At 43.7% G+C, this 24,628-nt stretch overlaps 1 protein-coding gene, 1 long non-coding RNA gene and 1 pseudogene across 4 annotated transcripts; 1 reads left to right on the forward strand and 2 right to left on the reverse strand.

Annotated features, from left to right (window-relative positions):
- Window positions 1–9,439: 9,439 nt before the first annotated feature.
- Window positions 9,440–10,798, forward strand: LOC119354769 (protein PHLOEM PROTEIN 2-LIKE A10-like). The gene has a single exon (XM_037621513.1). The coding sequence runs from the start codon at window positions 9,537–9,539 to the stop codon at window positions 10,605–10,607; it is 1,071 nt and encodes a 356-aa protein (XP_037477410.1). The 5' UTR covers window positions 9,440–9,536; the 3' UTR covers window positions 10,608–10,798.
- A 2,314-nt stretch (window positions 10,799–13,112) lies between these two features.
- Window positions 13,113–14,616, reverse strand: LOC119357872 (annotated as a pseudogene).
- A 6,774-nt stretch (window positions 14,617–21,390) lies between these two features.
- Window positions 21,391–24,322, reverse strand: LOC119354770. Of its 3 annotated transcripts, none has more exons than XR_005171237.1 (3): window positions 23,640–24,322; window positions 23,120–23,524; window positions 21,391–21,935 (listed from the first exon to the last, which is right to left on the reverse strand). It is a non-coding gene; the product is annotated as an uncharacterized LOC119354770 (long non-coding RNA). The 3 variants fall into 3 exon arrangements; XR_005171236.1 differs by having other exon boundaries at window positions 23,120–23,338; window positions 23,438–24,322; XR_005171235.1 differs by having other exon boundaries at window positions 23,120–24,322.
- Between the last annotated feature and the right edge of the window lie 306 nt (window positions 24,323–24,628).

Raw genomic sequence — 24,628 nt, forward strand, 5'->3', positions numbered from 1 at the left:
TTTCCAAAGAAGTGAGTGGGAGCACTATAGAATTTCTGATGAGTGTATGTTGTTGACATATTGTTGATCAGAAATGATGTAGAATTTCTGGAAAGCATATAGGGTTATTTGAAAAGTGTTTTTCAATGGAAAACCTGGATTAAGCTACTTGAACATTGAGCATCAAGATCTATAAGGATAGATCAAAACGCTTAATGGTACTTTTCAAATGAGCACATACCTTGACATGATCTTGAAGGTGTTCAAGATGGATCAGTCAAAGAAGGAGTTCTTGCCTGAGTTGTAAGGTATGAAGTTAAGCCTTAAAGCTCGACCACGGCAGAATAGAGAGAAAGAACGAAGGTCGTCCCCTATGCTTAAGACATAGGCTCTACAGTATGCCATGCTGAGTACCGCACCTGAAGTGTGCCTTGCCATGAGTCAGTCAAGGGGTACAAGAGTGATCCAAGAATGGATCACAGGATAGCGGTCAAAGTTATCCTTAGTAACTAGTGGACTAAGGAATTTTCTCGATTATGGGGGTGGTAAAAGAGTTCGTCGTAAAGGGTTACGTCGATGCAATCTTGACACCTATCCGGATAGCTCTGAGTAGAGATACCGGATACGTATAATGGAGCAACAATTTAGAATAGCTCCAAGTAGAACAGTTATTTGGAATAGCTCCAAATAGAGCGTGGTAGCTGCATCTAGGAGATGACATAAAGATTTGTAAAGCACACACGGATCTGAAAGGTTCAGACCCGTTGACTAAAACCTCTCTCGCAAGCAACATGATAAAACCCAGAACTCATTGAGTGTTAATCCATAGTGATGTGAACTAGATTATTGACTCTAGTAAACTCTTTGGATGTTGGTTACATGGCGATGTGACCTGTGAGTGTTAATCACATGGCGATGTGAACTAGATTATTGACTCTAGTGCAAGTGGGAGACTGTTGGAAATATGCCCTAGAGGCAATAATAAATTGGTTATTATTATATTTCCTTGTTCATGATAATCGTTTATTGACCATGCTATAATTGTATTGATAGGAAACTCAGATACATGTGTGGATATATAGACAACACCATGTCCCTAGTAATCCTCTAGTTGACTAGCTCATTGATCAATAGATGGTTACGGTTTCCTGACCATGGACATTGGATGTCGTTGATAACGGGATCACGTCATTAGGAGAATGATGTGATGGACAAGACCCAATCCTAAGCCTAGCACAAAGATCGTGTAGTTCGTATGCTAAAGCTTTTCTAATGTCAAGTATCTTTTCCTTAGACCATGAGATTGTGCAACTCCCGGATACCGTAGGAATGCTTTGGGTGTACCAAACGTCACAACGTAACTGGGTGGCTATAAAGGTGCATTACAGGTATCTCCGAAAGTGTATGTTGGGTTGGCGCGAATCGAGACTGGGATTTGTCACTCCGTGTAAACGGAGAGGTATCTCTGGGCCCACTCGGTAGGACATCATCAGAATGTGCACAATGTGACCAAGGGGTTGGTTACGGGATGATGTGTTACGGAACGAGTAAAGAGACTTGCCGGTAACGAGATTGAACAAGGTATCGGTATACCGACGATCGAATCTCGGGCAAGTAAAATACCGCTAGACAAAGGGAATTGTATACGGGATCGATTGAGTCCTTGACATCGTGGTTCATCCGATGAGATCATCGTGGAACATGTGGGAGCCAACATGGGTATCCAGATCCCGCTGTTGGTTATTGACCGGAGAACGTCTCGGTCATGTCTGCATGGTTCCCGAACCCGTAGGGTCTACACACTTAAGGTTCGATGACACTAGGGTTATAAAGGAAGTTTGTATGTGGTTACCGAATGTTGTTCGGAGTCCCGGATGAGATCCCGGACGTCACGAGGAGTTCCGGAATGGTCCGGAGGTAAAGATTTATATATGGGAAGTCCTGTTTTGGTCACCGGAAAAGTTTCGGGTTTTATCGGTAACGTACCGGGACCACCGGGAGGGTCCCGGGGGTCCACCAAGTGGGGCCACCGGCCCCGGAGGCTTGCATGGGCCTAGAGTTGAAAGGGACCAGCCCCAGAGTGGGCTGGTGCGCCTCCCACCCTTGCCCAAGGCGCAACTAGGAGGGGAGAGGGCAAACCCTAGGGCAGATGGGCCCTAAGGCCCACCCCAGGCGCGCCTCCCCTCTCTCCCCCTCTTGGCCGCCCCCCCAAGTCCCATCTAGGGCTGGCCGCACCCCTTGGGGTGGGAAACCCTAAAGGGGGCGCAGCCCCATTTCCCCTATATATATTGGAGGTTTTGGAGCAGCCCAATACACGAGAACCTCTCCCTCTTGGTGCAGCCCTACCTCTCTCCCTACTCCTCTCCCGCGGTGCTTGGCGAAGCCCTGCAGGATTGCCACGCTCCTCCATCACCACCACGCCGTTGTGCTGCTGCTGGATGGAGTCTTCCTCAACCTCTCCCTCTCTCCTTGCTGGATCAAGGCGTGGGAGACGTCACCGGGTTGTACGTGTGTTGAACGCGGAGGTGCCGTCCGTTCGGCACTAGGTTCTCCGGTGATTTGAATCACGACGAGTACGACTCCTTCAACCCCATTCTCTTGAACGCTTCCGCTTAAGGATCTACAAGGGTATGTAGATGCACTCTCCTTCCTCGTTGCTAGTTTCTCCATAGATAGATCTTGGTGACACGTAGGAAAATTTTGAATTTCTACTACGTTCCCCAACAGCATCCCGCGCGCTACTAAATTTAGGGCACACTTCTTCCGCGTGAAGGACACACTCGCGCACACTATAGCACTGCGCGGCGGCATGCACATAAGGATGCACTCATGCACACCCAGCACACGTGTACACCAGCATCACCGCCGGCTGAGATGGACGGCGAGGCAGCCAACAAGCGGAGGCGGCTCGAGCCAAAACCGCATCTGGTGAGCCTGAACTTCATCAGCAGCCTCCCCGACAATATGCTGATCACCACCATCGCCCTCCTTCCTACCAAATATGTCGTGCAGACCCCCCTGCTCTCCCAGAGGTGGCGCCCCCTCTGGTGCCGCGTCTCCCTCAACCTCACAGTCGACAGCTACCTCTGCGACGGGGATTGCAAACGCATGGCCGCAGTTTCCAAGATCCTTGCATCGCACCCTAGGCCAGCCAGATGCCTTGACATCCGCATGTTCAGTACCAACTGCAAGGCCCAAGCCAAGTTCGACAAGTGGTTCTTATCCCACACCTTAGATCAGCTCGAGGAGCTCAGGTTGAAGGTGGACAGTGTCGCTCTCTGCCGCCGTCCGCACTTCTCCTTGCGCCAACGTTGCACCGCTGCAAGTTCAACTCCTGCTATTTCCCCCAGATTCTCGAAGGAGGCTATGGAGCACCTGCTCCGCGGCTATATTGTGCTCAAGTACCTTTGTCTTCGGCAGATCCACGGGTTCATTACCCTCCACATCGCCTCGACAAATCTTTGATGGATTTATGTGTCTTGTTGGCCCCGCAACAAGACATTACTTGGGAAGAGATCAACTGTGTTGTTTCACGACATGGTCATTGAGAATGCGCTTTTCCTTAAGAATTGCTTGTATCTGATCTAGAAGGTCCAACAAGAATCAGGGTCATTGATGCGACGAAATTGACAGAGTTGGCCTACTCATCTGCCAAATGCTCCAAACTTGTTATTGGATCCATAATCATTCAGGTACAAGACTCTTCTTCTTCTCCTTCTTCTTCTTGAAAATCACAATTTTAATATTTTTTTCTTGATGTATGTTCGACTGTCATCCAGAAAATGATTCCCACAAGCTTGACCCAGTCTATGCACACAGTGAAGATCTTGGCAATAACATCTATCGGTCCCAATCTGGATCAAATTGTTAGATTCCTTACATGCTTTCTATTCACGGAGAAGCCATTCATCGAAGTGAAACTCCTTTCCTATTAAATGTGAACCACAACGGAGCTATTTTTTTGGTAATTTTCCCAAGTTACAATGACAAGTGTAGTGGTCAAAACTGCATCTACGCACTATATACTAAAAGAAATATTTTTGCTATTTATTCTCACGTGATCACCTGCATTGTTTTTTTGTTATTGTAGCCAAGGATAGTCATAGTGGGAAGTAACTTAGACTAGCATCCACAATGTGCACTTTTGCTGCCTCTGTAGCTTGCCTCGAACCTTTAGAGGTTGCCTCTATACATTGCATGGAGTTTCCTCTAGCAAAAAATCCTTGGCATCGCCTCTAAGCTAAAAGGCTGCCTCCAAGCTTTTGTTTCAATTAAAACATTCATCTGCCCCTACATGTCATCCACTTTCTTAAGTCTCCCAACTAAAGAGTGAATCATATATCAACTTGATTATTGTTTTTGTGGGACCGTTGTAGAGGCTGCACTCAAATGCCATACATTGCAACATTTTTGACTAACCTTAGAGGCAGCAATGTGGACCCCAACTTAGAGGCAATGCTGCCTCCAACCATTGTGGATGCCCTAAGAGCAGGTTAATAGTACAACCAACTGCTGGCTATAAGATGTTGCCATAGCATCTATAGTCAACACATATAGTCACTCGTACAACAAGGTTAGCTATAAGGTTGGCTATAGATTAGTACTACCTCTGTCCTGATTTACTAATTACTACTCCCTCTGTTCAGGAGGATAAGTCATCTTAGGTTGTGCACCATGATCAAGGCAGAGGGGAAAACGAGAAAACTTAATGTATTTGCTAATTAAAAGCATTGCATGTAATGAACTGACCACTGCATGTCGTGTTTGGTAGTCTCAAGCCATTGAAAGCATGCACGCCCACATCTCTTGGTATTTTGTAGTATCAAATTTGACCATAGATTTAACTAACAAAATATTAATGCATGTCACTAAAAATTATATCGTTGGATTCATATTTGAACTTAATTTCCAATGGTATAATTTCTAGTGACATGCATTGACATTTTCTTACGTAAATCTATGATCAAAATTTTACACTAAATACGAAGGGGCCTATGAACTAGTAAGATGGATACAATAGTGGGCTATAAGCCCTTTTTGTTGTTGTTGTAGCCAAGGCTAGTCATAGTGGGAAGTGGGATAAACTTTGTTCTTAGTTGAGGGAAATACTTATCTCTATTGTAATGTATCATCCTCTCCTCTTCGAGGAAATCCCAACGCAGTTCACAAGTAGCACTAAACGAGAAGCTCCTCCGAGAGAAAGGAAGTAACCCCACCGCAAGCCCTGAAGGAGCAAACAACACGACACCCCCAACACTGCCAAATCCACAAGAGCAGCAACCCCGTAAATGCATGGCAGCGAGCTTTCCCAAATGACATGAGAAGGGTCAATATGATAACGGAGAAGAACATGCCAAGGCGACACCGATGTCAGCGACACCACACGCGCCCCAGAGGCACTCCAGGTTCCTTGAATGGTCGGAACAAATGATATCCTTCAGCCACGAGGACCATCCAGAGCTCTTCTGCAACCCGGGAAGACTGCCCATGGTCATAGAGCCACTCATCGGGGGATGCAAGTTTCCAAAGTCCTCAGGATGGGGGCTTCAGAATCAACATTCTTTACAAAGCATGCTACAAAGGATGGACATACCGCTGGACGCCCTACCACATTCCACGACAGAATTTCGAGACATAGTTCCGGGGAAAAATGTCGCACCAATAGGAGAAATCACACTAGAGATCTCCTTCGGCACACCCTTCCACTAAAGATGCGAGCTCATACCCTTCGAGGACCTCCCTTCACAGGCGAGTATGACGTGGTGCTCGGGCGACCAACCTTCGCAAAGTTCATGGCAATATCGAACTACGTGTATATGCAACTGAAGATACCAAGGCCCCATGACATCATAACCATCTGCAGGTGCCCCTCACATGCGCTACTGGCGGAAAGGATACAACTCGTAGAGGACCAGGCCCTAGCGGGAGGTCAAGCAGAAACAGACAAAGCGCCCCCAGCCCAGCCATACCGCTGAGAGAACTGGGGTCAAAGACCCCTAGCAGAACCAGAGTTCATCATGGTCCCTGACCACCCAGAGTTTTGGCAGGAACTAGCAGCAAGGCGACTATGCACTTATTGGTAGAACATGTCCATCGTCAAGTCAAGACAGAGGCCGGACACAACGGAGGACGCCAAGTCATCCACCGCGCAACTATCTTAGTAACTTTACATTCCTGTATTTTCATTACAACATGAATATCAATAAGACTTCGTGTAATAATCATATTAGCTCGATCATGTCTTAAAACAGTCAATCAAAGTGATTTGACATGCAAACACTTTTGTTCTAATGCACAGATATGATCGCTAAATGGAGTACACAAAGAAGTTAATACTGCAAACTCCGAGGACATGTTTGTGGATGGTTAAGAGACCTCATTATTACGTGACTCGGGGCAGCATCGTATTTTGGACTCCCCGCGGCTCCACGTAAGGACTGCGTCCAACAACCCAGCAAATAAAAGTACACTGGCCTTTGTTGTATAAAAACAAAAAACAGATGGCCGTAGGCTTAGGCTACCTTGACGGTCGAGGCATGACAATCTTAACGAATGTAGAGAACCGGCCCAGAGCCCGCAGCTAAGAGCATGCTTGGATACGTTTTAGTCCCATGACTAAAAGTAGTGGGACTAAAACTTGCTAGTCTCACCCATGCTTGGATCCAAGTACTAAAGAGACTAAAATCTAGTTATTGAGCATTTATTATCCTCCAAACCCTCCAATCTAGAACTAAGGAGAGGAATTAAATGAGGAGAGAGAGAGCTAATACATATTTTAGTAGGTTTCCCATGACTAAAAGATTTTAGCCTCAAGACTAGTCCTAGCCTCTCTTTAGTCAGGGGTGCTTGGAACTTTAGCCTCTAAAAGAGACTATTTTTAGTCAGACTAAAAATAGTCCCTTGTATCCAAGCACCCTCTAAGTCAGTGCAAAAGCGCACAGACATGCAAGTCGGGCTCACAAGGGTCCCTTATTCCTATAGACCAGCGCTAGCACGTGATTTATTTGGTTGAACAAAGAAGTTCTCCCAGCGGATATAAAGACATCACATGACACAACAATGACAGATCAAATTAAAAAACACAACAAAAACAGTACGACAAGCAGTACATCATAGTCTTGCATGAACAACTCCACTCTATAGGACTATCAGGCTTGGGATGCCTTTTAACAATGTTTTACGGGGGCACACTCCTCCAACATATTTAGCCTCTTCCGCGCCCTCCCCTAGAAATTATTGTGGGTTAGGAGTTCCAAATGGAGGCCTCACCAAGGACCACAAATTGACATTTGGATGGTGCACCCTCAATCTAGCGCGAACCTGGCGAGCTCCTTCCAAAGCCATAGAATAGATCCAGTCCTCCAGTTGCTCAGCGGACTCCCCGGGAAGCTCTAGGATAGTCCCAATGTCAGATTTGAGATGAGGGTTGTCGCAATACAAGGAGCGTTGTCCTCATCCTCTCAGCCACTGTTGCGACCTCTTGGAGTCGGATCTCCACATCATCATTCTGGATCTTAGGAAGGGGGGCTGCAAGACAGGCCACATAAAACATGTCAAAGAAAATCCAACCTAAAATGGTGAAAAGACGCTCAAAAACAACGCCATGGCATGAACCCTTGGCAGCAGCTTCTAAGTTGGAGCAATTTTGTTGAGCCTCAGCGAGCTGTGTAGTCTCCTCCATGCTCTCCCTCTGGAGTCGGGCGTACTTCTGTTCAACATCATGAGTCGCATCGGCTTGCTGCGACAACTTCCTCTCCGCAGCCTCTAAATCGCGTTCCAGCAAGCCCAGGTGGTTTCTGTTCTTCTCAAGATCTTTACGAAGGGAATGACATGAATCATGCTCCTTCTGAAGGGTGACCTTCAGATCATGCTTGGAGGACAACGCCACCTCCAGCCGCTTCGTGGCGGCCTCCTCCGCTTGCCTACGAGCCTGAGAGGCCTCTTCTACCTCCATGCGGAGGGTTGCAGCCTCTCTAGGGGCTACACAAAGACAAACATGGCAAGGCCTTCTTTAGTTCAGACGAATCGATAACCGGGACTACACAAAGTACACTCCTACAACAAGCACTTACAGGATGCGCCATCCTTGGTGCGATGTAGATCATCAGCTTGCTGCTGGAGAGCTCCCAGCTGCCTCTCCAGCCCAGCAATCTAAGCAATGAGGTCGCGGTTCTCCTCAACAGGCCTCTGGACAAGCACAGATGGTTAGCTCATTCAACGAACATCCACTAGAAAAAAGGTATCTGGAACCAAGCATGGTTCTCAGACCTCCACCATACTTAGCCCCGGGGTTTACTACCACTACAAGAGGCAGACCAGACCTTGAAGCTGGGCTCCACAGAGAGCCCTGCCTCCTTTAGGACCGACCATAGGCGCTTCAGCGCCTCGTCGGCAGCTCCTAGTGGCGTTGCAACCTTCTGCAGGACTTTTGATGTGAAGCCCGCATGCAGGAACGAAGGGACCTCCCGTAGTGGGCTGGTCAATGGCGTGGCGGGTTGCCCAGCACTAATTAGAATGTCAGGATTCATTTACGTTGCGCTCTAATTGTTTGCAAAACCCTTTTGTTGAACTTCAAGGGATTACTTTCGTTCCAGCAGTCGCTTAAGGATGAAAGGATAGGAATAGTCATATCGGTCGGGGCTTCTGTTAGATAGCGTACGTTCGCCATTTCTTCCTTTTTTTCAAGGATTGATAATGTTCGTAACATGACGTAGTGTATCACTCGAACCAAAAGTAGGAGTGTATCACTCGGTGAAGAGTCAATAAAAGGTAAGAACCAAAAATGATACTAATATTGGTTCACTAGTTAGATTAGTAGATGCTAATTTCACTGAAAGATCTGATCTCTTCGGATTTTCTTTCATTTTCTTTAGGGTGAAAAAACTTCTCCTGTTGCTATGGAGAAGTCACTTAGGAAACTCGGATGAGGTGGAAAAGAAGTCAAAAGTGACACTTACAGGTCATACGACAATTGCTTCTTTTCCGCAACTACATACATATTTTCTTTAACAACTATCATACAAGCGCCTGCTTTGATTAGGCTTATTGTAAGTTTGTTTGAAACTCCGGAGTCTAGTCTACCAATGAATGCTATGGTGTGTCCTCCTCTCTAAGGTCTTGCTTAGATAATTGACTCCTACGACCCACACAGAGGGTTTTTCCCAACCATTCAGACCTCTCGGCTATTAAATAAACCCAAATGATAACGCATACACGTATGACACGAAGCAATTTCGCCCACACTTTTTTATGATAATTTTAATTATAAGAGGATGACAACTTTAGTTGTGAAGCATGTCTAACTTTCTGTTTGAATGACAAGTTTCAGTTTTTTTAAAACTTTTTTTTCTAGATGACAATTTTAATGTAAAAAAACGTCTACATCATGTGTGACAGTTATCGGTGTAGTAAATAAAAGATTTAAAACAGACTTCTCTCATCCCACGCCAAGGGACAGGGATCCACGGTCCGATTCTACTCCACGCGCCACGTAGTCTCGTGTTCAGACTACCACTGGTCCTGGCGAATTCCCCATCCGAACCCCGACTCCGGCCGCCATGAACTGCGTCCCCACCTTCTCCCGCCGCCACCGCCGCTGGATCGTCTGTGCGGGCGCTGCTGCTGGTGCTTACTTGATCTACCACCACCCAGCCGTCGCCGCCCGCTGCCGCCGCATCTCCCGCCTGGCCTCGGCTCTCTCGTCCCTCGCCGATGCCGTCGCCGCCGTCGCCTCCGACCTCGCGGCCTTTCTCCAATCTGGCTCGGACTCACTGCCTACCACTCTCACTCAACTATCCAAGCTCGCCTCCTCCCACGAGGCAACCGCCTCCGCCTCCGCGCTGTCCGGGGCCCTCACCGCCGGCGTGCTCCGCGGCTACGCCTCCGCCACCAATCCAGCTTCCGGAGGCGAGGTAGCGTTTTCGGATCGTCTTGTTGAGAAGCTGTTCTCCCCAGCCGGCGAGCGGCTCGTCTCAGCCGTGGCGGGCACCTTCGGGCGCGACATCGTCCTCGCCTGTTATTCTGTCCCAGCCGATCCTTCAGGATCGGCGGGATCATCGAGGGCGAGCTGGGTAGACGTGGTCACCAGTGGGAGTTGCCGTAGGGCGATCCGCAGCTGGGTGGAGGTCTTCACGGCCACCGCCGTGGGCGTCTTCATTGACAAGACCATCCACATCAACACCTACGATCAGATCTGCGCCGCTGCCACAAACCCGGCCTACGACTCCAAGCTGCAAAAGCTTCTGGTGGCACTCTGCAGTGCTTCCGTCGAGACGTTGGTGAAGACCTCCCACGGCGTACTCTCCAATGGCAATGGAAATGCTCACAGTGGCAATGGTGAGGTTGGGGAAGGATGGACAGAAACGGTCTCGAGTGCGCTTGCTGTTCCAAGCAACCGGAAGCTTGTTCTGGATCTGACGGGCAGGGCGACATTAGAGGCTGTGCGGTCTTTCCTTGAGTTCGTGCTGTGGAGGCTGCATGAGGCTGCAAGGGCTGGCGGTGATGCCACAGCGAGGGCTGGATTGTGTGCCTTGAGGTATATGAGCGAAAGGTCCATGGTTGTCGCTGCCATCTGCATAGTATTGTGCTTGCATGTGTTGAACCGCACATGGCTCTTGGCACCGGCTTGAGCTTGAGCTTTAGTACTTGGGTAGAGAATATACTGAAACTGAAGTTCAGAAAGGGGAAGGGCAACAGAAACAATAAGTTTGGTCACTTGTAAATATATTTGTTGTGTAACAATACCCTGCATACAGTTTATAGTAATTTCTGGCAATGTAACTTTGCCTGCTTATTTCTAATTCTGTTGGTCAGTTATATTTCCTCTGTGTAAATATGTGATTGTGGTGAGATGGTGATTCTATTGTGTTACAATACAGTAGCAAATTTTATAATCTGCTCGGATCAGCAAGGGCTACCAATTGTTTCAGCTTACTTAATACAGTAGTGCAATTTTAAAATCTGCTCGGATCAGCAAGTTAAGTTTTCAACGGAAGTTTAGAAGATTTTGATCGTCTAGGTAATCTCACCTGTAGATCTGTTTTATCCAATTGCTTGCTCAACTTGCTTATCCGTTTTCTGTTTTGGATAGGCGCTCTTGCATTGTACTCCCTCTGTCCCATAATATAAGAGCGTTTTTGATGTCAAAAACGCTCTTATATTTAGGGACAGAGGGAGTAGTTGTTATGGTTGTGGGTGGGGTGGAGTTCTCGCTACGCTCGTTGTTTGCAACGTTTTGTAGTCGTCTTGTATTTGTAATTCTCTCTTCTTCTATAAAGCTATGGTATACAATTTGCGTACTCTCGGAAAAAAAAACTTGCTTATCCGTATTGACATCCAATGTTCTCTTTTGTGTGTGCCAACAGATTGATCGAGTAAATATCGGTATAGATTTTGCGTTTCTTCATTTACTCTGTATGTACTGAAGAATCACTGATGAACAATCAGACAAAGGTGTTAATGCTTCATGGCCTGCCTCTAGTTCGCCTTTTGAGGAATTCTTCTGTTTCATCACGTATTTAAACTTATAAGGATGCGAGCCGACCCTCCTCCACGGAGCTTCTCCCGTGCGCATCGATCGTGGCCGTTGGATGGTGTTTGACTTTTGCTACTGGTTGTTGGATCGGTTGACTGCATGGTAAATTTTGTTACTTTTTTTCTGTTTTTTCTGGTTGGATGACTTGTGGACCTTCTGTCTGTGTGATTCGGTTGATTCATTGTGGGTATTTCCAAATCTTGGTGTAAGTCAACCAGTACGGTGCGTGCGCGTGCCCGTGTATGAGTCGTCTGACTCGCACTGTGGCTGACGAAGCGAGTGCCACGCGCGGGAACCAGAGGACGTGCGAGAAGGGAGTGCCGCGGGAACAACGGGACGTGGGAGAGAGCGCCGCGCGCGTGAGGTCTTTCATCGTCCAATCCCCTCCTCCCGCCATGCAAACACTATCCCCTTCCCAGCAAACCCCGCAGCCGCCCTCCTTCTCCACCCCCTCCTCCCGCATCTGCTCCTTCCCCATGGCAACCCACGTCGGCCGAGCCCCAATGGCGAGGCGGCGGCTGGTCCGGGGCGGCTGAGCCCCAACGGCGCGGCAATGGCTGTTCCACGAGGCGAGGGCGCGGGCGTTGGGCGCTGGTCGCGTGGACAAGGAGGGAGGAGTCAACTTGAGGGAGGAGAGGAGAGACATGAGGGTTGGCAGCGATTGCAGGGAGAGGAAGAGGAGTCTGGAGGCAACGGACGATTTTTTGAGGGTGGTCGGCGACCTACAGGCAAACGGCAAGGACGGCGGCGCTTGATTTGGTGCGGCGCCATGAATCGGCCCCTGTTGATCAACGAGGTCGCTGGACTGCCTACATCCGTCCTCCATCGTGCAGTGCCTCCTGCGAGTGCCGCCTCGCTCCACCAACTTCGAGCGCCGTGGATCCATCGGGGATGGAGGGAAGCAAGTGGAGAAAGATGAAGGCTGCACAATACCGAGGCAGGCTCGACTCCTTTTTTCCCCTCTCTCAGTTTCTAAATTGTTAGATGGATTCTTATTGATCTCAGATGTTAGTTAGTGATTTTATTCTCTCCTTTCCATCGCATGGTATGATTCCTTTTTCTGAGATGAATTAGTAACTTCGTGTGGAGGTGGCAGCACAACCTGCAGGTTTGCCCACCACATGTTTGTTGTATTGCCTACCTCAAAGAGATTTAACTGCTTACAAAATTATTTTCTACTTGGTTGTTTTGCAGGTGATGATGTATGAGTTGGAATGGTTGGGTTTTGAGTGGTAGCTGATCCCTATGCCGGCGGTGGTAGCGGCCATCATTGATATACAACAATTCAGCAATTGTCTCGGGTGTGCTCCTGTTCTTACCACCACCCCTAGATGCTTAATTTTCGGAAAACTAATGATTTGGTTCTCGAATGTACATATGTAATCTAGGTTCTTCTTGACCTCTATGGCTGGCCTAAAATTGGTAATTCGGCATTGGCACACTTTACTCAAATCTATACTGCAAGCCCCAGGTGAATACCTTGTCTATTTGGTTTTTTTCATCATGAATGCTAATAACTTGTATTGTTCATGTTTTTGAATAATAATTGCATTAGTTGTCCTTTGTTTGTAACTTAGTTGAGTGTTTTGGTTGTAGATCGATTCAATTCTGGACAGAAACTTCTTTGTGAAAATGTGAAAGCTTGATTCATTCCTCTATGGGCTTCTCATGCCTCTATGGGCTGAAGCTGAAGGCTGTGCTGCTCTGTGTGTGGGTGGGTAGTCAGAGGAGGTTGCTGGTGGAAAGCCTCCTTCTGATGCTGACGCCTGAAGCAACCCTGTGAGGAGTGGTAGGTTGTTTGACTGTTGGCCATTTACTGCTCTAACCACCATCTGATTGCTGGCAACATTAGTTCTTGGTCTAGCCATCCTAGTTCTGTAGTTGGGAACAGCATTCTGATGTTTGAACTTGTCCATCACAAGTGTTTTGAGTGGAATGGTTATGTCCAATGGCAGCAGGATCTCCTCCAGTTCATGCCGCTCAAGATCTTCCTGGTCTCCAACTTGATAGACAACACTGCACCAATCTTTCACTGTCATACTTGACAACTTTCCCTACATAGTACGTGTTTGCAAACAGCTTTCTCACTTTCCGCTCTTCTAGCCATTTCCCAAAGCGATGGTCAACTCGAGATCACGAAGCATCTCTTACTGCAAGTTGTGAACCAGATGTGAATTCAGGAGGCAAGTCTGGGACACGATTGGTAATGATGGCAGGCTCTCTGGGTACTTTAACAATAGGTTCAGTGTATGGCTCTTGCATGCCCTTACTCCCCTCCATGACCTGATATTGCACCAATTTCTAGGATTTAACCAAAACAAACTAGAGCAGAAATAAAGTAGTTTCATCTATAAGATGAGTCATCATAAGCAAGAAAAGTCAAAAATAAGTCGCCATAAACCAAATACTTTCACAGCTACAATGCAGTATTTTGACGATCCAGGCATGTTGAAACATAAGAGATACCAACCAACACTTGGGATTTAGGAAGCATGGCACATCGCACCAGTGTTACAGGTATCATGTCATAATAGGCATCAGGTCTCAACACAGCAGTCTGGCACTTAGGTGAAGTACATATGTATTAAGGATATTATTTTTTCAATAACATGTGATGTGTTCTGATACATGGTGCGAAGTGTACAATATACTACTGTATCAAGAGATAAAAATCCCATTCCCCACTGGCCACTATCTACAAACAACATAGTAATGCAGCTACAGCATGCCTATTGTGTACAATGTCCAATGTATACAAACAACATGGCAATGCACGCTATCTCCACACATATCAACTGGACAGTAAAATGCCCACTGTACACATGCTTCAACTGAAAAACTGATTTTTTTAGAACAGCAGCCAATAGCATCAGCAGAACCACCCATCCATGGCACAACAGAACAGTAGCACAAGCAGCAGCACAACACCAGTAGCTCAAGCGGGAGCAGCTAGCACACGCACGAGAGTGGAAGAGGAGCTCATCGAGGCGGCTTCCGGTGATGAGGCAGATCCAGGTCGGCGGCCGGCCGGCTTTTGAGAGGAGGGAGAGGCGGGTCGTTGTCGAGGAGCGCGACATCCAGAGGAAGAGAGAGCGCTTCGGCATCCCGCCTGGATGATCGTGCTTACCACCAAATTTTCAATGGCCTTCATTAGTCAATTTCTTCACAGAATGGCGTACTATACGTTTTCTTGTGTTTAATCAGCATGCTCGCATAAGTGGACTCACTATAAACACGTACGTGGGCATGGCGTATGGGGTGGCGGCCAGGACTTTGGCCATCAGCGCGAACTCGATGTTTTGTGGTCTGATTTCAGCTTGATTTTGTTTTGTTTCACTTGCTATCTGCAGCCTCTTAGACTCTAGGTAGAAAGTGTTTAAAAGAGTTGACTTGTTAGTTTCCTAAAAATTTCTTCCATGAAAGAATATGATTACGATCTTTAGGGTTGTTTTGTTGTTCCAAAGGCACATGGGAGTCTGCGGGAAAAAAGCTGACGATGTTTTCTCTTGGATATTAAGAAAAGGGAGACACTCGGCGATCTGGCTCTGCGGCAGGTATGCCTTTTGTGCCCCTCTATTTACTTACTTACTATCAGCATGGTTTAGTTTAGAGAGAACTACAGTACTTTGAGGCTACTGTATGTGGTGTGTTCCCTATTGTGCATGGAAGTTATTTTTCTGGGCATTATTCTACAAGGACTGTGTGTAACTACTTAGAAGCATGAAATAGCTATGTAGTCATCTGCCCAGCCAAGTACAAGGTAAAGTTCCTTCCTATAATAGTAGCCTTACATATTAAGGTAATGGCTTTCATTCTTCGGGATATAGGTGTTTCATGGTATGGTAGAAAGTATTGATTGTGAAGGATGGTTGCAACATCTGAGCAAATAGTTGGTTTGAACATTTTGTAGTTGTGATTTGCACTAGGAGTTGCTGGCCTTTTTCGTATCAGCTTCATCGTTGCCATACTTTTTTGGTAGATATTTAAACATAGCTCAGTACGTATCACACTCGCAAAGGGAGAGACAAAGCGTAGTTAGAGTCGCACAAGCTACTTGCTTCTTTCCTGAACAATTAGATTATGATATTAATGCAATGCCGATTCCTACATTCAGGTTTATTAGTTGGTTTTTTATATTGGCTTTAGGACGGCCAGTGTATTTTGGTTAATATATAATGTGCTGCCATTTGTTAACTTAAATATATTTTCATGCATTTTCTTTGTACATTCTTTCCATTCAGGTTGTTTAATATATATGTACTGCCATTTATTAACTTAAATATATTTTGATGCATGCCCTTTGTATATTCTTTCTGTTTAGGTTGGCAATCCAGTCACTTACTCTGTCAATTATATTTCCTTTTTCTGTTTTCTATCTCTCTTTACATACATGCCATTGCCCACCAAGTATCATACTACCTCCAATTTGGGACAGATGAAGTACCTTTTAGTTTTGTATGCCACTGAGTATTATTTGGTTACTACAAACCCAAGATTGTATGCAAATTCAAGAAAATGTAATTTACTGTACAGATCAATGGTTTATGCTTCCCAACACGGTAATGGAACCTGCAGTATGCAAATTCCAGAAAATGTAGTTTCAGGCACAATATAGTTTCCTGTGTGCACGACTGCATGCTGTCTCCAAACCTTTAGTACAGGTTACAGTATGATAGGGAAACGCATCAGCAACCCAATCTACATAAGTGATGAAGAAGGTCATAGCAACTTACTCCCCCCGTAAAGAAATAATAAGAGTGTTTAGATCACTAAAGTAGTGATCCAAACACTCTTATATCTCTTTACAGAGGGAGTACTTGTTTACTTTACAGTCTTTTTACACCTTTGATTAATGCTGACTATTTGAGCACTGACTAATTACTTTGAAGCCCACCACTGCACCAAGAAGCTGAAAGATTCAGCTTAAAACAAAACAACATGGCAACATCACAAGAACCTCAACTAAGGTACCAACTTTGCTAATGTCAAAAGAGTTCTACATTTGATTTTGCCGTGTCAAAAGTTGAGTGGTTATTTCTTGAAAAAAAAAACTTGAGTAGTATCTTTGCCAGTCTATTTTGTGGGTCCAACAGAGTAGCATGGAGGAACTTTGCCTCCATTGTTTTTATTTATTAAATTGGGCGGAAAATACGAATGTACATCTTATTGTGAGCAACAAGCCTCATTTCTTTTTTCTTATTAAAAGAGAGTAAAATTGTTAAAATGTGCTTGCCCACAACTAAACCAAATAATATATGGATTTTTTTTCATTGCACACATGGATTTAGAAGGCCTCTGCGCCATTTGGCGCAATGGGTTACCAAATTTCTGTGTGCAGTGGGCCGGGCCTCTGCGCCATTTGGCGCAACAGATTACCGCAGTGGGCTGGGATTCGGGGTCATCCTTCTCACCACCAGTCGAACATACTACCAAATTTCTGTGTGCAGTGGGCTTGGAGCCGGGGTCATCCTTCTCACCACCAGTCGAACATACTACTTCATCCACCATGTCGAGCGATATAAAACTGTTATCTGTTTCATAGAGCAACAACACGAGATTGTGCCCCCTCTTGATCCTGGTGCATATTGCTGCCCTCCTCCCCCCTTTTGATTCGAGTTTCTTTACATTGTGTGAAGTTGTGTACTTCCAACTTTACAAAGCTATACCAAATTCGCAACTGTACTTGGCTATACCTGTAAGTGATGCATTTCTCTGCAGGTTACTGACACTTTCTGAAAAAGTATGGATATTGAATGGAAGACGGGAGAATGATTGATGAAAACAGACAACACTAGAAGTGAATGCATTATTAGTCAATGGAAACATGATTGTTTTATACACTTTCTTTTACTGAGGATGAACTTTGTGTTGCATGCTATGAACAAATGTAGTGTTTGACTAATTTTGAATTCTATGTTGATGCAACAAGTTCATTCTTTCTGCTTATAGTCTATTGTTTTGTGGAATCATAATGTGGGTGATCCATTTCTCTTAAATGTATTCAATAATGCTTCGCTTATGGGCCATATTTATATTTGTTACTTGTGGACATGTGCTTAATGATCACTATACCAATATGTTTTTCTTTGTATACATAAGGATCTAAATTCTTAGCATGCACGTTCACATCATGATATATATATATATATATATAGAGAGAGAGAGATCAAATGTTTCCTACAAGCAGTGGTAGTTACCATCACTTGCCTTTTTGTATGTTGTATGTAGTATCTGTCGAAATTGAGAGTATGTACGTGTAGTATGTAGTATATAACAATGATTAGGTAGTATATATACTATTTTTAGGGAGTATGTACCATGTTTTGAGTATGCTCTTTTTTACGTATAAATATGTATGTATTTCACAAATATAACAAAAACTATCGGTTCATATGCAATTTTTTCATGGAACTTGCTTTGAAATATCTTAGATATAGTATATGAATATACTTAAAATAATAAAATAATATATATAGTACCACATAGTAGTATATGAGACATATGGGGTAACTACCATTGGGTGGCAGGATGGATTTTCCTTATATATATATATATACACATACACACAACAACAATAACAACAACAACAACACACCATTTTTTGGCTAAAGGATATTTGATTTATTATCATACGTGCTTGGCCAAAGCTAAACTAATTAAAACATATATTTTCTTTTAAATGAGACTTGATACTATTGAATATGCATCTCATTGTAGTCAACAATCTACTATATTTCCTATTAGAGTGAATTAAACCATGTTTTTCTTTTCATCGCGAGCATGGGTTCAGTGTGTCTCTGTGCCGTTTGGCGCAATGGATCCACTAGTTCATATAATTAGTACAAATGCCCGTGCGTTGCAACGGGCATTGAATCTTGCAAAACCTCCATGTGTCATCAGGTACAATGTTTTTAAGTTGGACTCACTGTAATTCATTAACCAGTCTTCACTGGTTCCAAGCCTACCAGTGTGATAACACATGCGAGTTGGACATGAAACCATGTTTACAAAGCTTATTCGCACATCCTTCCATAGCTAAAACATGGGCAACTTTGTTCGCCGAACGTCGCACCCAGCAAACCTTGGACTCCGAGAAGTCCTAAAGTTCTTTGTCATTACGCACCATTTCTTATATTTAGTTCTAATAAACGTGATTATTGTTTCTCGACTGAATTTTGGTCGTCAAGAAGCTATCTCGACATTCTTCGCCTGATTGAAAAATAATTCCTGGAATAGTCTCCAATTTTTTTTATTTTTCTCTTTTTGGAAAACATGACTTTAAATAAAAATAAATTATTTATTAAAAATAGTAGCATTTTTTGAACATTTCCAAATGCATTTTTTAAATGTAACAACATTTGGGAATTTTGACCAGTTTTTAAAAAGTGTGAATATATATAATTGTGTACTTATTATAAAACGAATTTTATATGTTCAGTATTTTTAGATATATAAGTTTGTTGTTCGGCTGGGCATCGTTATTCTTGCATTTTTCATTATTTGGGCTTGGACCAAACAAAGCACTTACATAGAAAGAAGGGACCTCATATATGGTGCTGTGCGCGCCAACGGTAGCGGAAGCATGCACCCGCAGCCCCCCCACTACCTCCATGCCCTGTTTGGTCGGCCCATGCTCCGGGACGGACACTCCCTCTTTTTTGTTTTTACTTTCTGTTTTTGTTTTATTTTATGTTATAATAATTTGCGATTATAAAAAGGTTCTAAAATTTCAAAACTTATTGTTCGTTTTCAATTGCCAAAAACGGTTCTTGAATTCAAAAAATGTCAAGGATTTCAAAAAATATAAACATTTTTAATTTTCATGAACATTTTTTATTTTTATGAAAATAATTATGAGCATTCTTTAATAATGATGACATTTTCTAAACTTGAATAAAAAAAATTAAATTCGGTAAAACAACTTGAACAATTTCTAAACTTGAAAAATTCTAAATTTTAAATTTGGTAAAAAAATTAAAATAATGATGAACAATTTCTAAACTTGAACATTTTTTGAAAACGATGAACAAAATTTAAATTTAATGAACATTTTTCTAGGTCGGTGAACAAATTTTGATGAACATTTTTTAAATCCGATGAAAAATTTGAATTTGATGAACCTTTTTTTACATCGATGAACTTTTTTTGAATTCGATGAACAAAAAAGTATTTATGAATTTGAAAAAAAATCACAAAAAGTGAAAAAGTAAAGATGAAAAAGGTGGAAAAAACAGGAAAATAGAAAAGAAAAGGAAAGAAAAAACGAAAGGAAAAACGAAAAAATGGGCCAGCCCATGTGAACGCCCAGCACGCGAGGAATGGTGCGCACGGTACGCTGCTACGCGCCGTATAGGATTCCCCCATAGAGAACAGTTTGGTATTAAAAAAAGGTGTATCTATATTACAATCGACTGAAATTGAATTGGCCTTCAAATCAAATATGCCAACCAGTAAAAATCTGACACCAACTGAAAAAAAACTTGACTGAAAATAACGGGGCATTCAACCAATATTTTCAGGCACTACAAACATGGCTCGTGTATGTATGAGCTATGGGCTCTATGATCCATGAGCAAGCAATGAAAGGGCCCAAAAAGCAACACTGCTAGGTCAGTACTCTCACTACCTTCTCCAGGTTATTGACAGTTTTGTTTTCTTCACAACACTTTTGGAAGAAAACCTGAAATTCTCATGGCATTCTAAAGGATGTGAAGTTGATACTTGTGGAAGAAACTCCTGAACATAAACATACTATAAATTCATCATTAGGCTGCCGCAAAAACATCATCAACCTGCTGTACAATGATCAACTCAAGATGAACTAATCACATACTAAACATTTCATTGCCATGAAGCTTTAAACACAGTGGCTTCAGTTGAAATTTACAGTAAACTAACTATGAATAAACAGTAACTTTTAAAGTGTAGCACATATTCAGCTTTGATGAATTTTACAGTGTTCATTTTACTAAAATTCCAGTCAGTAACAACCAGATCACAACAAAGATACTGAAACTTCAGTAAAAAAAAGGAGAAACAACCAGTAAACTACAGTCATACCAAGAAGACAAACTGCAGGTCAGTACTCTCACAATCTCCTTCAAATAGTTCTTCCAGTAAAAAATGTAGCACTGTAAATTCACGTAACTGTATAGTGTAAAATCTATCACTGTGAAATATAAAAATCACAACCTTTAGGCTACTACTATAAATTACAGAAGTTATAGGATTGTAAATCTTCGAACTGTAAATTCAAACAATCAAAAAAAAAATAGTGCGGTAAATTATAGAAGCTATAGGACAGTAAATCCATCATCAATTAACTACTCCCTCCGTCCCATAATATAGGAAGTTTTTGCAAGCTAATATAGCTTGCAAAAACGTCCTATAGTATGGGACAGAGGGAGTATAATTTACTACGAAAACAAAGAAAAAATTAGACTTCTATGAATACTACAGTACTGTAAAATCCATCATAGCAATTCAAAAAATTCTAGTAAAAATAACTACTAAAATTTACAGAAGCTATAGGACCATAATTCCATCATCAATGTATTATAAATTAAACACCAGGAAACTGTAGTATACATTCAGACAAATTCATGTGATCAAGCACTCTATATGAACTCACTGTACGAACAACAATGACACACTATATGGAGCTACTACAATAAATAACAAAATCTATAGGACAGTGTATAAATCCACCATCACCATACTGTAAATTCAACATAAGAGTACTGTAAATATGCGGCCAGATTAGTTTGTGTGATCAAGCATTCTATATCAGCTCACTGTACAAACAACAGCAACTTTGTGGAGCAACTGTAAATTACAAAATCTATAAGACAGTAAATCCAACATCAGGACCTTGTAAATTCAAAATCAAGGTGTTGTATATGTATTCAAACTAATTCCAGTAAGTATATATGCATTGAAACAACATCAGCATTCTTGTAAACTAAAAACAACATTGCTGGTTACCTATTACATATTGTAGAAACAAAATTATATGATGATACTGATATCTACCAGACAATTTTGGGCTATTGTGTAATAGCATGTTCAGTTTAGCCGCTTCAGATCACAGGGGTCAGGGAAACAAACTGACTCTCTTTTTGGCTACTGTGCAGTAGCATGGTTCAGTTCAACCGCTTGACCAAAACAACTCCAAATCAGTATTGCTCGAGCAGTTTGAACGATGTACCTTGGCTACACGAGTGGATGTAATTCCAATGAAGTCGGCACTACGGAGAAATTCCGGCCAGGTTGGCAGAACAGTGAGATTTCCACGGCTCCGGCAGAACGGCAAGACACCAATGTCGAGCACGGACGAAATGACGCAATTGGGCTGGGGCTTCGGTCAAGGGAGTACTTGAGTATTTATATGTGCGTACAGCCTCTGGAACGGCTAAAACAGTCCCTGCAGGACACCCCGTGGACGCAGGAAGGATTGGATCAAGACAAAAACATCGCAATCCATTATGTAGAAGGCAAAAGCATAGAGATAAAAACTACCAATACATATGTTTCGAAAGTGAGTCACTGATAAGATGAGAAAGCTAGGATGTTTGTAGTACAATATACATGCCTTTCATTGCTACACCTGCCATTTATCTAGAATGAGAAAGTAAGTCATATCAGTAAATGTGGTCTGCCACATAGCATAAAGGAACTCAGTTGACTAAGTTATATGTGCATGTTAAAAAATTCTAGGCTGCAAAACCAAAGAAAACAAGAAAGAGCAAGACACAGAAAATAACCCATTTATATTATTATTGAGTAAAATTATAATAACTGGATAAAAGAACACACAAGAGTAATTTAAATTATGAATTGGACAGAAACTTTTGGATGGTTGCCTAGCAAATGAAAATAGCAACTTATCATATATTGGGTCTTCAACAGAATTAATTACATAGTCAGAGTGTTCCTGAGATTGATGGTTTTTGAACTCTGTTCCTTGAAACATGGCACCAGCTTACTCACTGATGGAAATCCTTTTTTTTACTTTCACTTTGCAATTTAATATATGCAGCAGGACACTGTGGTACTACAATTTTCATTAAAGTGGCTACAAAAGGCCCCTAGTGAACATATTAACATCATGGGCAATGTTTCTGAATGCCTGAAACGTTACAGTGTGCCAAACAATTCTGCTCAATCGTCAAACAAAATATTCATTCGCCTCAAAACATTAGATACTAATCAGTGTCATCTATTGTGCAGCAATGTCTACACCAACTGGGAATTTCGTACGTCCTTCTCATCCGGATGTGGTACTGTTTTTATCCATCTTATTTATTATTAATCTAGAATAATAGCAGTATTGTTAAACATGATTGGTCTTGCTGACAGATTGGGAATGTGTTTGCTCAACAATACTATAGAGTTTTGGGTTCATCACCAGTGCATGTCCATAAGTTCTATTATGATGAAAGTATCCTTGGTCCACCAGATTCTAATGGTCCATTGACATCTATAAGACTATAACCACTACATACGTAAGTTCTCTGCAGTACAGCAGTAGTATTTTGTGATCTTAATATATGTAATAAGGTGTATAGATTAAACGTGATTAGGTGGAAACTATAATTCAGGGCATACCTGTTCACTTATTTTATACCAGAGCTTGTTTTCATCCATGCTGTTGATGGACTTCACTTCTACGATTTGCCACTTACAATTAGAAGACAGAATAGCTTGAGGACAAACAGCTAGCTTAACTGTTGCGAGACGTGGTGCAGCAGTGCAAGGTTGGCTTGATGGCGAACAAACCTCCTCTTCTTCTGCTTCATGGCATGATTCCAATCCACCATAGTGCCACTGCAGACATATAAGAAAACCAAAAGAAGATTATCAGATTCTATAACGTCGAGACGGGCGGCTAGCATGCTCGTTCCCTGCGATGTTCATCCTACCCACCAGCGGCCTCCTCACCCTCCTCCTTAGATCTGCAAATCACGTTGTGTGCTGGACGGCTCTGCTCCGTTTGGAGATGGAGACGGACAACTGAATTCGAATTAAATCAGTGGGGAAAACATGTACTCCCTCCGTCCGAAAATACTTGTCGAGATATTCTAGACAAGTATTTTCGGACGGAGGGAGTATGTGTCAATGTGTGTACCTGTGCATGATTATCACGATCGGTTCATACGAAGGGTGTCCTCACCGACCTTGCAGAGGAAGGCTTGGGTGGAGGAGCCGGCTTCCTTGGACAGCACATGCTTGGTCATGGGGCAGCGCCCAGCCGGACCATCTCGGGAAGATGCAGGGAGATGGGAGCGGCAACACGGCGGGGCCCGGATCTTGAGCCGATGGAGGGCCTGGGCGGGGGAGGTGTCGTCGGGCCGGCACCTAGCCGGGCCATCTCAGGATAACCAGAGAGAAGGGAAGAAGCAGGGAGGCGGAGATGGTTTCCTGATCGGCTGTTCGGCGCGGGCGTCGTGGAGCTAATCCTCTTCACGGAGAGATGAATTGGACACATCTTGAGCTGAGATGCCAGGATGCACATCCGTCCTTGGTTATCGCCGGCGTCGTCTAGAGGTCGGGCGCCCCGCCCACGGGCCTTGGTAGCGGGAGGAGAGAGCACATCCCGTCGGTCTGTTCGCCATACTCCGTCCATCCCCTCCTGATTCCTAGATCTGTCCCGCGCCTGGGGTGAGGTGGCCGGTGCTGGCGGCGGCGGCGGCGACGACGGACATGCGAGGGAGGAAGGATTTGTGCGGGCCTGTTTCAAGAGGAGGGTAGGATGCGTCGGCATAAAAGACGGCGGGGGAAGGAGGAGTTGTGGTTGGACTTTGAAGACGGGCGTCGTACGGACGGCAATAGAAAACGTTTTTTCTATTATATATATCTTTATCTTTATCTTTACCTCTTTATCTTTATCTTTACCTCTTTATCTTTACCTCTTTATCTTTATCTTTATCTTTACCTCTTTATCTTTACCTCTTTACCTATTAATAAAGCACCTATTGTCAGGACCCCGACTCAATGCCACATCGATCTAGCATGTAACACCTCATATCACTTTGCGGCCTCACGCACGGTATTCCCACGGGTGTCGCCTTACCTTTGCCCGGGACCGTTTGCGCCTTTTGGCACACGTATATGACA

Source organism: Triticum dicoccoides, chromosome 2A, assembly GCF_002162155.2.
Source record: "Triticum dicoccoides isolate Atlit2015 ecotype Zavitan chromosome 2A, WEW_v2.0, whole genome shotgun sequence".
NCBI lineage: Eukaryota > Viridiplantae > Streptophyta > Magnoliopsida > Poales > Poaceae > Triticum > Triticum dicoccoides.

What these genes read in the sequence shown, in the direction of transcription:
- LOC119354769 (XM_037621513.1), top strand. Translation starts at nt 9,537, where the DNA reads ATGAACTGCGTCCCCACCTTCTCCCGCCGCCACCGCCGCTGGATCGTC.